Source organism: Hippoglossus stenolepis, chromosome 15, assembly GCF_022539355.2.
Source record: "Hippoglossus stenolepis isolate QCI-W04-F060 chromosome 15, HSTE1.2, whole genome shotgun sequence".
In the NCBI taxonomy this organism is placed as follows: domain Eukaryota; kingdom Metazoa; phylum Chordata; class Actinopteri; order Pleuronectiformes; family Pleuronectidae; genus Hippoglossus; species Hippoglossus stenolepis.
In genome coordinates this window covers 7,255,095-7,271,479 of record NC_061497.1, presented here as the reverse complement: position 1 = coordinate 7,271,479, position 16,385 = coordinate 7,255,095, and the positions used below count along the sequence as shown (strand labels likewise).

Sequence of the window (16,385 nt, the reverse complement as noted above, 5' to 3'; positions counted from 1 at the left end):
TGTGTGTGTGTGTGTGTGTGTGTGTGTGTGTGTGTGTGTGTGTGTGTGTGTGTGTGTGTGTGTGTGTGTGTGTGTGTGTGTGTGTGTGTGTGTGTGTGTGTGTGTGTGTGTGTGTGTGTGTGTCGTTAACTTTCCCTCAAGACTATCAAACAGAATCTACACATTTTGTTTGTAGTAATCAACTGCTTACAGTGATCAATTTGGCCCCGGAAAAACGTGATCACTATAAGCAGTTTCCACTGAAACAGAATGTTGTCAGGAGGCAATCTCGTGGTGCCCTTGAAGGTGTGTGTAGATTTAAGATGATGCCACCTTTATCACACAAAGTTACACAGATTTGGCTAATTAATGTTATCGGGTTCCCTTTTGGCATTCAGATTAAATCTGAAATGTTATCAAACAGGCATTTTTGGTTGTGGCTTTCACACCAAATCCCCCACCATTGTCTTGTTGGTCACTTTTATTCTTGTCACGGGATCGTCAACTTTATACTCTGTACATGAACATTCTGCTACAAACACACTTGCCACTGCACAAAAATGAAGGCAATTTTGCGCTGGTCATTTAGAGCCAGAGTCTGGACAGCGGTGATTTATGGTATCAAATAACTGAACCAATAAAACCAAACTACTGGAAAAATGAACCCTTGAACGTACATCATCGTGATAAGAACGACCTAAAATGACATAAACTGTCATGTATTTGGCATGTACTTTGACATTTTTGGTTTAGTTTGGTCCATGTCCCATCTGTTAGCATTGAGGAGGTGGGGTTTAAGTCCCATACTGCAGCCAGCTATCCAGCTTCACTTTTGAAGAGCTGTCATGTCGTGCATCTTTATAGACTTTCAGCTCAGAACTGTGACATCCGACTTAAGTATTGGTGATTAGTATTTTGGGTGAAGTTTTTCTTTGATGAATGCGCCACCACTAATACACATAAATGAAAGACGGTGTGGGCAGCTATGTGCCTGTAACACCGGTAACAAACTACCGCACTAATATACAATTAAACACAACTGTTACAAAATGTCTCTGTCATTTCCCTCTTGAATGTGAAACCACTTGAGTTTTTGTTTCTGAGAACAGTTCCACATAGCTCAATAATTCCCTGTTTTTGCTGGCTTATGTTATTGCATAAACACATTCACTGCGACATATTCTTAATTTGTTTGCCACCATTTAATTCCAGGGCTGATTACATCTGTGGAACAAAATGTTAGTGTCTGAAGTGGAACACAATTAACTGCAAAAGCCTGTTTATGCCTCAGAGCTGCAGAGGCCGGAAAGCACCGAAGATAATTGGAGTTGGTGTGGGATTCACAGCTCATTGAAAGTCTCGCACAGGTTACACCTCCAGCTGGGAAAGGTGGATGGCACACAAAATGCGAAGCGAGGAAGAATAATTGACAACAGGAGAGCAAGAAAGGCCCAGTAATTAAGACATTAATCAAATCTTTGAGTAATCCTTCCAATGCCCAGAGTGTGAAGTTCACCGGAGCCGGGTCAAATTGATACGCTGCCGCCAGGAAGTGGTCTGTCTCATTACCATGCCGGCTAATCGCAATGCTATCTCTGATTGCTGTCAAAAACTAGTCTTCATGACATATATCAAATGTAATTTTTTTTTTCTTAATCAATTGGGGAAAGAGCCCGCTCGCACAGTGTAATATTTCGTCAGGGCAGGGGCACTAAATCAAACCTGTCAAACCAGTCGGCTAATGTAGATAAACAAAATGCGCATGTCAAGAACATTGGACAACAAGTTTCTCTCAGGGAAATATCAATTTCCTGGAAATTAGCAACTTGTTCGGGTCCCTGCCGCTTCAGAGATATCCAGTTGTTCTTTATGTAACATATTACATTAAGCAAAATTTAATTAGTTGCGAGATTACCCAGATAAAGAGTCAAATCTGCATAGATGACCAGATCTGTTACGTAAAACCAAATTAAGACTAAAATGTGATGGAATAACTAAATGTTTAGGATTTAATGAACTCATTAATTTAAGATAAAAGGCCGCATCCATATTTTATCAGATATTAGACACACCCTTCCTGCCATTATCATAGAAGCAGACGTTGTCATTTTTTAACGTCAAGGCTCATTTACCCAAGTCTACTGTACATCCTACCTCAACTGCCAATTTATCAGAGGCTCTGTTTCCTCATTTCCTTCACATCATTCTCTCGGCGCTGCAGCCCTGCTGTTAGCTGGTTCCCTGCAATGCTCTTTGTGTTCCTGACATGCCTCTTCTCTCGCTTGTGTTATATCCCCCCCACTCTTATCGGTTTCCTTTTCTGCAAAGCAATGCTTCCTTATTTACTGTGTTCAGTACTTAACCCCTGAGTTGAACATGTTGTAGACCCATTTAGTTATATAGCATACAAGACAGGGACTGTAAAACAAATCCATATAAACACATAACTACTGGCACTGCATCCAAAGAAAGACCGGGTTAATGAGGATCCTAAACTGTACAAGAATATTGTAATAATTAGTTGTCTCTTTTTCAGGTATTTCTACACAACAGCTAATTGGACTCTATTAGATTTAACCTGATTTGACCAATTTAAACCTCTCCACCTGAGATACAGTGGAGGCTGACATACATGAAAGCCTAGTGTTTGCACTTTGAAGTTCACAGTATGTGTAGGCCTGCTGCGAGTGGGTCTGCAGCGAGCGAAAGAGACAGCACCATCGAAATCACGAAAAGTCATTCTTTCAGCACGTCTGGCAGCCAAGTGCTTGAAGTGTTACCTTTGTTGGTCTTTTGTCATATGTTTCCATCTCTGTGTTTCCTGTTTCTCACTGTAGTCAATAGATGCAAAAAAGAAAATAATCTTAAAGGAGAAGATTGATTTTTAGATTTGAAAGGGCTGCAGTCAGTTTAGGATTAACCAAATTTTTAAATAAGCCGAGCTGTGAAGGACCTGTATTGTGAAATGATTAGTCCATCGATAGAATATGAATAGATGAAAGTTTGATGTCTAAATAAATCCTTCTTCATGAGATAGATATCTGCCTCTTAAGCCTCTAAACGCTCCACGATGTTCAACAGCTATGTGTGTTAACTCTGGCAGGTAGCTTACGGAAGGTTTATCAGAGCTTTGTAGCCGTACAAGCTGCCGAGTCAGGGGATAATTCTCGGTGGGTCTGACCCCTTTCACAGCACACACTTTCTTTTGATCAGTTGTTAATCTAAAATCATTGATTTCAGCAGCTTGAAAGTCATTTATCAAGCAAGAAAAAGCAAAAACATTTGCTTGTCCTGGCTTTTCAAACACGGATCTGCTGCTTTACTCAGTTTTATATCACTGTCAACAGCCAGGCTTTACTTTGAGACTGTTGTCTGGCCAACAGTCTCCGAAGGAAACCGCACTGAAATTCACTCGATCCAGATTTTTATTTTGATCTGCACCAAATTGCACAAACTCATAAATATCACTCCCCTAAACATGCCGGATTTATTTACATCAAGATCTATGAAACATTATCGGAGAAATCAACCCTGATTTGGATCCTCGCCAAAGTTATAAAAGTTCTTTCTTGCCACACACCTCCACAAAATGTTATTGAAATTGTTTTGCATAATTCTGCTAAAAAATAAACCAACAACCATCGGATAGGGGTGAAGACATAACCTCATTGGCAGAGGTAATGATGAACTGGGGCTCTGGAAACAAATCATGGCCATTCTGCCCTTTTTAAAAGTTATGTTTACATCATTGGTTAATTCTAGGAACATAAATATGAATAGTTAATTAATAGATTCTGGTTAAATATAAATGTTTTACAGTTGTAGAGTTGTTGGAACTTTATTTAGGAGTGCCTCGGTGACCCAGTACTCGCAGACACATAAAACTTGTCTGCAATGTCCCACTTTCGATCCATCCAGGGACAGCTGTGGCATGTCATCCCCCTTTCTCTCTCTCCCCTCCATCCTCTGCTTTCCAATAAAGGCACGCTGCCAAAAACATAGCATATAGGCATATAAAAGGGATCTGTTTGTGTATTCATAAATCTGTTTGTAACCCTGCCATCCAGGTGCCATAAATGTGTTTTAAAATGTCATTTCAAATTACAGTTGCTTGCTATACAGTAAATCCATCCGGGACCATAAAAGAGAAATCTGAAATCTAGTTTTGGGCCGAAGTTCCACTCTGTCAAGGAGAAATCAATCACTCTGTCCCTGGAGGAACGCGAGCTGGCATCCGAACTGATTGTGCCATTTTGCCTTACATGGAAATCGACAATGCTTTTTCCACATCCCGGTCTTTCAATTCAAATTAATTCCCAGTGTTTACAGGGGATTTCTGTTCAGAAGGAAAACAAATGATTGCTCCGCCCAGCTGGGCCCAGCACACTGTTGTCTCTTTATTCATCGCTGGATGTTTTACACTGAATGGGATGTGATTTGGCCACTCACACAGAAAAAGACTGGAGGGAGATAAAGTGCCTAACATGAGAATAACTGGGGCGATGGGGATTTAAATGGTCTTTCTGTGCCAGGAGGGAACAAACTTTGCCTGAGTGTTGCCTGAAAGTTCACGAACAAGATACAGAGGACACTGAACAATAGATCACAATATAGCGTGTGTCTGATAAACTAAATATGATAAAATAATCTTTGAAGTAGCTTCGTTTTTCAATTATTTGGACCTTGGAAGAGAGAGCAGCGCGTTTGTCACACCTTTATGTGTGCGAGACTCTCTGTGGGCTTTATTAAGAGCACCGCGGTGAAGGCAGATGCGGCGCAATCGTTTGATGGTTCTGTCGGTGTGCACTCCATCAGGAGGTCAATCACATCAATTAACAAGCGCCCAGCATGCGCAGTTTAGAGGAGCCCTGTTGATTTGTGTTGAGTGGGAGCCGTGCACCTCTCCTGCTGAGGGTGATGGCCTCCTGTTGTTAAAGCAGCTGAGAAATGACTTTATCCGTTTTTTCCTCCCCTCGTGGAGCCAGTTACAGCCGACATGGCGAGCAACTGCAGCTCGTGAGCTCGTCCACTGTACGAGCAGGAGGCACAAAGACAATCGGAGAGAAAACACATATGCTGTGTTTTTATTGATCGCTGATAATGTGTACTGTTGCGGGAGATACAGAGAGCTTCCATCCGTCTGACTCCGTTCAGACAGCTGCACTCAGTCGGCAGCGCTGCTGTACCAGGCAGACCAGGAAAAGGCTGTTGCTAGGACACCGACTCCTACTGAAAGAGTAATGTGAAACAAATTCCTTTTGACTGGCTACTTCCTGCATTCGTTTTTATTAACTTTTTCATGTGTTGATGACAATACAGAAAGACTTTGCTGCGTATTAATTAAACATGAAACAGATGTATTACAAAGATTTTGCACTGGAGCTCATTTGTGTCGTTGGAACAGTTTGAACATCGGAAGGAACACCATGTTAACAGAGTAGTTATCACATGACACAAGAATACATGACTTTAAAAGACACAATATTCTCTCCAGATGCTTGTATGTGTAGCGGCGTGCTTGTATCTTATTTTCTGTTAGAGCGGTTAGCGGTTGACGGACGGTAAAGGATGGCACACGTGTGTATCTTGTATGTAAAATGGTGACAGTTTCACAATTGCCACAAATCTTGCATGTTTTCTGGTCACTTGTTTACTTTGTGAATATCAAAATGCATGAGATGGAGTTTCCTTAGTTTGGATTTCGATTATATTTGGTTTAATAATTTGTGGCTCATGGACCACAATGATCGAAAAGATGCTACTCTGTCAATGAAGACAGTATGTTGAATATGCTGGGTATTTATTTAACTGTCCAAAGCACTTGCAGCCTATAAAATAGTTAAGTATTCAATGAACTCTTCACTGCTAAAATGTTGACTTATTGAAACATGATTGGTCTGTTTCAATAAGTGGCCCGTTGTCCGTGAGGTTTCATTACCATTATTTATTAAAACTGTGCTTTTCTTCATAGTGTCTGGTGTGAAATTCTTAAAGAGCGAAATGGATTTATCACCTCCACGCAACCAGTACTAAGTCCCAACTCTCCAAACTGTCATGTTGCCAAATAATCCCTTGGCCTCTCTTCCCCTCAGGAGTACACCATCGATGTCTTCTTCCGTCAGAGTTGGCGGGACGAGAGGCTTAAGTTTGATGGGCCCATGCAGGTTTTACCCCTCAACAACCTCCTGGCCAGTAAGATCTGGACTCCTGATACCTTCTTTCACAACGGAAAGAAATCTGTGGCCCACAACATGACGACTCCCAACAAGCTGCTACGGCTGGTTGACAACGGCACGCTTCTCTACACGATGAGGTGAGCCTTTATTCACACTGCCAACAGGGCCACTTCCCTGTTGAAGGGGTTACGTGACAAGACTAAGAGTCTATGGCGCTGCTAGCATCTCAATGAGGCTGCACTTGAGGTGCTTTCACACCACATAACAGATGTGAAAGGTGCCATAAACCACGGACACAAATGTTGTCAGACGGAAAGAGGTGGTCTCAGTCCGACTAAAACTGAACCATGGTTTGGTTCATTCGCAGTGTGAAAACGCTTTTTAAGTATGAACCAAATGCAGGAAGTTGAGACAGTATTAAACAAAATAAGAAGAGAAAGAAGCTGAACAGCTCACCAGATTGCTTATGTCAATGATGAAGCAGTCATTTTGCTGGTAGTAACACAATAATGATTCTACAGTGACAACAAAATGAACGAAGTGAACCAGTTCAAATGGAAAGAATGAATACAATGAGTAAATAGACAACACACCGATGTCTGACACACGCCCGTCTACAAACCAATGAATGTCAAGTATATATACTGTAGATGCAGCCCACGTATAGGTGATGATGACTGGACGTGAACCTTGGTTTGGACGTTGGTCACAGATGTGCTGTCAGCTAAATGAGTCAATGTAATGTGTAACTCCCCTCACTGGTGACTGAAAGCACCAATGATACAGTCCAGTATGACACCACAGAAAACAGCTCTGCTAAAAACAGCTGCACGGTGACACATTAACATAAAATACTTTGCTTGTAAAGACCTAGTTTTGTTCTGAGCTGAACATAACAGCTTGAACGAGCAGCAAACTGAAGACAAAGACAGAACCAGCACCAGATGTAACATTCTAATGAAAGCAGATCCAGGATTGATCAACTTAGAAAGAAAAACTTTACCAGCGTAGACAATTAATATATGAACTTCTGAACTGAAACAAACTAAATGATTCAAATCGGAAAAAAGAGGTTTGTAATGTTTACCTCTAATATGAATGTCACTGTAGTATTGGACAAATTTGAAAATTTTAAACTGATCATGGTGCCATGTGAAAAGGTTAAGGGATCACCCAACTTATTACAATTCCTCCTGAGCAGAGTATGAATATCAATTTCAGAACAATTCATCTCACCGGTTGTTGAGACCTTTCACTTGAACAGCTCATATGTCAACCTCAAAGCCTCGGCGCCGGAGGGATTAAAACGTCAGCTGTGTGGAGCTGATGCAGCAGCTCCTTGATTTCATTTCATCGGTCCGAGTGTCAGACTGTGCAGCCAGTCTGGGCCACATGTGTTTCACAGACAGCTCAGAAAATAACAATCATCTGATCAAAGAGTTGCCACTGTGTCTGTGCCGTGCCTAAAGTGGACTGTAAATAGCTGCCGAGACAGTCAGAGTCGGCGAATGCTATTATCTACATGACTGGAGCAAAAAATAATTCGTTGGTTTCAACTCATCTAATCACTGCATCTGTCAGTCAGGCGGCGTTCCCTGCAGCTTTGCGTCAGAAAATGGAAGAAAAGAAATGTTACGGTCATCCAAATGGTCAGTATTGATTTCCGAGGGTGAAAATGAAATGGGGAGAGTTTCATATTGTGGCTCCACCCGAGTGGATTGGATGTGGTGGCAGTCCTGCCAAGGCCAAGAATGACATTTGCGCACTAATGGAGTATCACAAGGACAGATGTGTTTGCGTCACCAAGTAAATGTCGGGTAAGATGATAAAGAGATTGCATGAGGACACAGAGTAAGATAAACCACCGTCAGACATTTTGGGAACCAGCTCATTGGTCTTTATATATCCAATGTGAGGCTGCATTTTTTTTTTTAATGATTTCAAGCTACCGGACCCATTTCTGGAGTCACTATCTTCTGTGTTGCACTGACACTGTGGTTTATTTGCGGTATTAAAAGCTGCAAATGATTCATTTAGACCATTGCTTTTTTTCAAATGTATCCTACAAACTATGTGTATTGTTAAAGGAAGTCTGCAGAGAAGAGATTGATAACGTAGGTTTTACTCGGCACACTTCACATGTATCAGGCTTAAGAATGGGACAGAAATCCATTTGTTTTAATAGGATGTCGAGTGTGGAGTACATCACCACAGTACCCTGTGTTGACCGGCACTCCTTAACAAACAGCTGCTTAAATCCATTTAATCAGCACGTCGACAGCATCTGCACTGACGAATGCTGTGAAGGCCTCCGCTCTGCAGGATTGCATCATTATCTTTGGATTGAGGGAGCTGGTATTGTCTGCCGGTGCTGCTGCTGCTGCCCGTCCTGTGCTGGAATGAATGATAGCGAATATCAATTTGTGAATAATGCAAAATACTCATAGAAGACGGCGGTGTATATTTTTAGGTCAAACTTTTAGCGAGAATGTATTTGTTCACAACGGCAGAGCCATATTTGACAATATCCATTTCATAGTGTTGAAGGAGATTTTTAAACAAAAACTAGGATCCATTGGACCGATGATGCACAACTAAACACTCAGTGCTGTGCAAATACAGTTGGTGCAATGCTGCCTTATAGAGGAATTATTTCTGGATTTTGAACACGTAGAAATTTGAATATACACTTTACTGTGTAATGTACAGTCTTACTTTTTAGCAGTGCTAGTGGATCTCCAACTTGATCCTGACTGTAACACCTATTTGATGATTTTGCCAGGACTTCTGATCTGGCGTCACACAATGAGGTTAACACTGAACTCTCAACTTTTCATTCAGTGACAAATTAGGTTTTGTTTATTAAAAATAATCTGTAACACTTCCCATCACCCTCAGCGTTACCTTGTTGTGTAGCTAAGAGCTGCTAGCGGCCGTGGCTCAACACACCAACACACGTGACGGACACAGAACGGAAAAAGATCAAACAGAATACAAACATCTCAGGATGAAGACACCGATGAAGATGTCAAATTGACAACACGATGAGATTCGAAAGCTTTCGGTGATATGGGCTGACACAGAAATATCATTCCAGATATTTTCCTGTGGTTGTGAACGCCTCTGACTTAGACCATCTCCTGCTGCGTTCTTCTTATGTGAAAGACATTTCCCGATATGAAAATTGCTTTATTAGCATTTTTTTTCCTCTTAATATCTTTTAGTCATAACGCAGACAGTTCTTGTCATCTTTGATCAAAACAACTGTCTTTGTGCTGTCTGATCCATATGTGGCACAGTTTAGGGACGAGATGAATTTGGTCGATTAGATGTCAGTTTAAGTGCTGTATGATATGCAGCGGTGCGTTGCTCACGTGTGATTTATTTTGTAACATGTTAATTTGCGTAGTTGCTGAGACACTTATCAGTAATGAGGCAGCACCAGAGAGCAGTCAAGGGGGGGGGAAGCAATGGGCGCACAGGGTTGTTGCATTGCAACACAAGGCGCTCATTAGAAACTGTACACTGGTCTGTGATGTTGATAGTTTTAATAATTTGGCTTTAATAAGCTTTATATGAATGTAACATTTTACAACATGAAATTGTGTTAACACTGATAAGACAAGTTAAATCGACTCATTAAATCACTTTTTTTAAATCATAAAAACCGTAAACATACCAAGGCACAAAATAGACTCAATATCTAAGCATGATGCGTATCAAGCTATGTTCACTTTATCCAGTAAGTTTATCAAATTTGAATTCCTCATAAAGCAACTACATTTACCTACTTCGATATCCGGCTCTACTCCCAGTTGCTCAAATAACGCAGTTCTGGATTGACGCCTGGTCTATAAATGTTTTAACTGAGTTACAATAACCCTGTTTGTGGTCCATTTATAAGCGACCCAGTCCACCGTAGGGTGTTTTTATGGGCTGCGGTTTTGTTTGAACTCAGCAAATTGAATCCTCACGTTGATTAAATATGTATGAGTGACATAATATGCACAATTTCTCTGTTTATTTAGAGTGCATTTTTGCGGTTCGGCTATGGGACCAAATAATATAAACTCCGGTGCTCTGTGGACATTGTGTGTTTGTTGAGTGCAGTGTGTTTTTTTCAAACATACATACCGTGGCGTAAAAATGACTGAAGTGGTCATTGTGTCATGTTTACATCCCACATTTTGATTTTGCTAGTGTCAGTTTCTTGGCGCATGATAAATACAGTCGTATCACCTCGGATAATGCTGACACTGCGGCATCACCACTGAAATATTGATTCTCCCCTTGTCCCCTCAGGTTGACCATTCATGCCGAGTGCCCCATGCACCTGGAGGATTTCCCGATGGATGCACATGCCTGTCCTCTGAAGTTTGGAAGTTGTAAGTCAGTCCACATAGCCATGGGAAAGCAGGAGCGCGATATGAAACAGTGCTGCAGAAACAGTGGGGGGGGGTTTCTCTGCAGGTTTCGCCACCTTTTCTGTTCAGGAAAAACTTCAAACCGCACTCACTGAGGAATATGAGAGAAGGGGATAACTGTCATACTGAGAAGTGTTTCTTGTAGCAACGCAGCAAAATTAGTCAACCGTCAGCTTAGAGTGAGAGCTCCCTTGATAAAAACGAGGCTATGCATTTAACACACTAAAATATGTTCAGGCTATTCAGTACAGATTTATATTTCTCGCATATGGACTCACTGCAGCTAAAGTGTATGAGTGGTGCTATATACTGTACTTTTTAATGGGATCGTTCACCCAGATATGAAAATGCACTCATTATCTACTCACCCCTATGCCGATGGAGGGGTGGGTTAATAGTTTGAGTCCACAAAACACTTTTGGAGTCTCAGGGGTAAACAGTGTTAGAGCAGAATACAATACAATTGAAGTAACTAGTGGCCGCTTCTTCAGATGTAATAAAACAGAGAAAAACACAACATGCCTCCATACTGCTGGTGTGGTGTCATCCGAGTGTCCACAAGCCCCGACGTTCATATTCCACTCAAAACGGCATCAACACACCTACTTATTTATATAATTAAGAAATTTCTTGAACTTCAGTTTGTTCAGTTTATCTTGGTTTCAAAAAGACTCGACAACCATGCTAGCAACTTTAGGACAGTGGCTGATGCTTCCCTCCTGTGATTGGTCACTTTGAACACTCCAGTCCCCGAGACTAGACAAATGCCATGTATGTTGCCTTTATGCAAACTGTCCGGCGTCCATGTTGTGTGGAAGAACACGAAGCGCTGTTCAAATGACTAAAAATTATACAAAATAAACACAACACAACATAAAGAGTTTTCTGTTGCACAACGTAAGAGCATAATATGAAACAATGTGTTTTTCCATATCGTTAAACAAAATGTATTGTTATATCCTATAGTCCAATCACAAAGTTGGTAGGAATCAACCTCTGTGTCAAAAGTCTATATAATATAATTGACTGAGACTAGAGGATCACTAAACAATCACTCTCTCACTACTGTATTGACAAGAACATTTTCTATGGCAACATTTTGAACCATAGCAATTGTTGATGTGTTCTACAATGAGGACAGAAAAGATAAAGTTGCCTCCCATGTTCATCTCTTATCCATCTCACCATCTGCTTTTTTTTTTGCTCAGATGCTTACACGAACAATGAGGTGATCTACCTGTGGACTCAGGGAGACGAGAGGTCTGTTGCTGTGGCGGAGGACGGCTCAAGGTTGAACCAGTACGACCTGCTGGGTCACGTTATTGGCAAAGAGACCATCAGCTCCAGCACAGGTAGAAGAGGTGACACCTTCAGCCCAATCAGCAGTACACAGCTTTTCCTGAATTCCATCTGACGTTGTGCGTTTGGACAAACCAAACACCACACTGAGCTTTTATGGCTGCAGTGTACAGGTGTATTCATGGCAGTTTGACAGCTGTAGTGGACACACCAAATTCTAATATGATGGGGGGGGTACTGCAAGCAGTGAAACAAAGTTAGTGCATCATCACTTCTCCTTTACTTTCTGTTAACATACAGACCTCACTGTTTATTGGCACTCTCCTGTGTGTTTTCATAAAGTTACAATCTGCACTTTTCTTCACTTTCTGCCATTCTACATTCAGCTCGCATTATCTGGCTCCATCGGGAAAATGATGACTGTTATCAGTTTTCTGGGGAAACTATTCAGCATATTTACAGCGATACTAGAAGTGTGCCAGAGGTGAAAGCCTTATTTCCATTCTGTTGTGGGCTAACAGCCCAGAGTCGACTGTATAAGCACAGAGATAAAGGACAAATATTCTTCCCCGTACTTTTGATTACATATTCATTTGATTCTTCTCATCAACGTTGTGGCGGAAGCATTTTATCTGACAAACACAGTCACCTCACTTTTTATCCATTTCCCCACTGAAGCTTATGGCGGCGTGAAGTACCAAGGTAACAGCTGGGTAGCGACATATAATAGTATAAACAAAAACAATATTCCTGCAACATAAAATAGAGAAATATGTGCTGTTTCTTTTTTATGCTACATATTAGTAGTGATCATTTACAAGAAAATGTAAATTGCCAAGGTATTTTGATAGAGATCTATCGGGGGAATAACATCTACAAAACAATTCCAATGTCAATTTAGATAACAGGATTTAGGTAACACGGATAAAGTGCTGAAGCACTGATTGCTGCAGAGCTGAAGATAAAAGGTTGCTTCAATGGGGCAGTAGGTAATTACTGAAAGAGTGCGTAGCTTACAACACAGCAACACCGACTTTCATTTTGAGAGATTTACCCTCCGTTGTGAAGCCGCTTGCTCGCGTGGCTCTCAGGAGCTGAGAGTCACAGATCTGTCTGACTGTGTTGGGAGACTAAAAGCTTTGTTGGATGACACAGTGCCTGTTTTCCAAGGAGGCAGAAAGCTGTTGAATATAATAGAACTCGTGTAACTCCACAGGGAAAACTTTCCTTGAGCTCATCTTGTGTGCTGGTTTGAACTTGCGTCTGGCAAATTTCGAGGGGATTTTTGAAGGAACAAGATCATCTAAAGTCTGACTAAAAAGAGCCAATGGAGTCAACCTGACCACTTTCATAAACAAGTTCAGCTTGAGGATGTCAGATTTTTTCTTTAAACTTAATGGAGTGCAGGGAAGCCGAGAGACTGGCTGGATTTGAGCCAGTTCAGCTCTGGTTAGAATCTGCTCATAAAAAAATAAATAAATAAACACCTCAGGGAGTGAAAGGCTGTTTTTCTCATATCTTTGCAACACAGATTACAGACATGGCAACGAGAGCTGGTGCTTAGGGGGGACTGTGATTGTGTCCATTCACTGCCATCACTGACAAAATCTGAGCAGAAGGAAATGTTTTATAGCAAGAGGTTAGAGTGATGCAGGCGGAGGGTTTTTTATATAACAACAGCAGCAAAGAAATCTATAGGAAAATGTGAGTGTGGGTTTAAAAAGGAAAATCTATATTTTGACTTTAAGGTCTGACGTTGGCTTGAAGGGTGGCTCTGAAAAGGTTCTATAGCCGTTCCACATGGAAAGTGTTTTTAAAAGCTTTTTTGACGTCCATCACTCGGACATGTCACCAACAGCTAGGATGCAGTTAATCAAATATTTCACTGCGAAAGGACTCGACTCCCCCCCCCTCCCCCCCGAGATCCCCAGCACCACAAATCGAGTTTTTCCTCCCACCCCCCACTTACGTCACAGATCATTAAATGGTATCTGTAGTGACTGCTTTAGGGTCCTGGTGTCAGTGACTATGTTTACATGGACGCCTATTTTCTGACTATTGAATTTATCCACAATAGAAAAATATTTTGATAGTGGTGTTTACATCGGTTGCTCATAGAATATTCCATGTATATTCCCATCTACATGCTACAGAGCCCAGTCTGATTATGACTCAGCTTATGATTACAGCCACTATATCATATGTCGGCTGTTCCCACAACCTTCCTGAAATATACCTCCTCGCCCCTCCATGGATGGACGCGCCCTTCGAGCCGTTATTTATACCGCTTATCCTTTTGAGGGTCACACAGTTTTCCTCCTGTATAATCCTCATGCAGCCTGGTTGAAAACTATTTGTGTCCAGTAACTTTCTGCCATCAATCAGCCTGGTGTCTTGCTGCTGTCCTTTCAGCTCCCCGGGTAGCTGCTGACAGACAAAGATGAGGACAAAGATGCTGAGCACTGGTCAGACTCGGTGTAGATTAAAGAATCCAATGCCTCAGTTTCGGTTAATGTTGATTCCCAGCTATGCTGCTCCTCTGGCAGCTGGAGTCAGGCCAGCAAACTTTTCAGAGCCACCTTCTTTGTAGCTAAACAAAGAACTCATTCAGGGGTCATTTTTATTGCTGGCCATGGGGATATTTAGTGATATTACATTTTGAAAGGATCAATCTTGTGGAAACAGTATTTACGTATTTTATTTTCTATACCTCCAGTGTCCTTTTCTGTTAACTTTTGAATTTCAGCTCAAGGTTTCCTCTCGTGTGTTGTGCAGCGCCGTGTCTGAGGAATAGAGAGGATATGCCCTTTTGACATCTTCAGTTCATTTTTACTATGAGAGATTCATGCATTCAATTTGGCCACTCTTTCCAATTCTCCTCTTGATGCTTTTCCAAGTCGCCCTAGATGAAACTGAAGTGAAATGGAAGGCATTCATGTGTCTTTTATACAAATTGCCCATCAAAACGACCTTGGAAATATTATTTTCTGTTTCCATGTGGTTAAATGGCTCATCTTAAGGACCTATGAGCTATACTTTGATGATGCAAACGCACACGTTAATGGTTTTGAATGTCTCAGCTTGTGTTGCTCCCAGCTGTGCACGGCTGAATCAATAATCATGACCCTGTGTGTTTCTCTCCATGTTTCTTTCCTCTCCCTCAGGAGAATATGTAGTGATGACAACATATTTCCATTTGAAAAGGAAAATTGGCTATTTTGTGATTCAGACCTACCTGCCGTGCATCATGACTGTCATACTGTCTCAGGTCTCCTTCTGGTTAAACAGGGAGTCGGTTCCTGCTCGCACTGTGTTTGGTGAGTGCCGTCTTGTGTCTTTAATGCAATTTTTTTTAAATGCACCAAATGATTAATTGAACAAGTAAGATCAGTTGTTGGAGCTTTAACAGAAAAGGTGCAGAGCTGATGATGATTCAGCATAATGCAAATCAAGTGGAGGGTTTAAAAAAGTGTTTCCCCCTTGAAAAGTTCTAAATAACATGAAAACCTATAGCTTGGTGCATTTGGGGCATTTTGCACATGGGTATGAATGAGTAATGTTTTTTTTCCCCCAAAGCTTCTATCACAGTATTGATTTGTTCCTACTTCTGTAACTACAACAACACTAATTAATCAGAGAAACGTAGAGGAAAGTCTGGAACAGGAAAAATGCGGCAGGTGATCTACAAGGTGCTGCATCTGTCACAGAGGATGTTTGGCTACTTTGTCAACTACAGAGCAGCCAGTCTGGTTTCAAGTGTTATTACTTACTGAGCTCGAGGTGATTTAGATAAAGCCGGGCACGTCACATAATCCCACTGAAGTAACAGTGGACTAAGAAGGGTCAGATTGCACGTTTCTATTGGTGGAACAAACCAAATCAATTCATTTTAATGGAAAACGGCACAAGATCAAATCGCCAATTTTTCAGACAGCGTTTTTGAAGTGGACAACAAATCCTTTAACCAAAACCTCTCTCAGGACGATGTTATATTTTGCAAATAATATGCTGACGGGTTTTAGTAAAAAAATAAAAAGTAAGCTGCACAAAATGCATTTTATTTTATTTGACATTTCCCCCTTGTTTCACATGTGCCACTTCACTGTGTTATCCTCCCTATGTACCGTGAATAATAATAGAATGTGCTGCATAATCTATGAAAGAGCCCCTGACCTGTGTTTGTTGAATAATTTGCATTTTGATTTGGAAATGAGGCACATAAATGTATGTATGTACGCACACACACACACACAATCAGAGTGACAGATTTTAAATAGGATGCAAAGCAAGGGATTGTTTAGGAAATACAAATTAAAGTTACAAAAGCTTATTTCCATGCATTTAAAATAATAATGTTCCTTCAGTTCTCCACAAACAGACCCCGCAAGAACATTTCTCCCCCAACAGTCGTCTCAAAAATCATTTCAGTCACAAGAAATTCTATTTGTAGAGAACAATTTCCTTCACACGAGGAGAGGAGCTGTAATCAGTGTCATTTTGTCAGTGG

The 16,385-nt window shown here is 41.2% G+C and overlaps 1 protein-coding gene across 4 annotated transcripts in view; it reads left to right on the top strand.

The window, feature by feature from the left end:
- gabra3 (gamma-aminobutyric acid type A receptor subunit alpha3) overlaps window positions 1–16,385 on the top strand; it is an 87,630-nt gene that overhangs the window by 57,304 nt on the left and 13,941 nt on the right. For 2 of the 4 annotated variants that reach the window (XM_035179562.2, XM_035179560.2), the window contains exons 5-8: window positions 6,072–6,292; window positions 10,458–10,540; window positions 11,788–11,931; window positions 15,043–15,195. In XM_035179562.2, coding sequence (XP_035035453.1) covers window positions 6,072–6,292; window positions 10,458–10,540; window positions 11,788–11,931; window positions 15,043–15,195 — 601 coding nt within the window. Of the gene's footprint in view, window positions 1–6,071; window positions 6,293–10,457; window positions 10,541–11,787; window positions 11,941–15,042; window positions 15,196–16,385 lie in introns of all 4 variants that reach the window. The other 2 variants (XM_035179561.2, XM_035179558.2) reach the window with 1 other exon arrangement.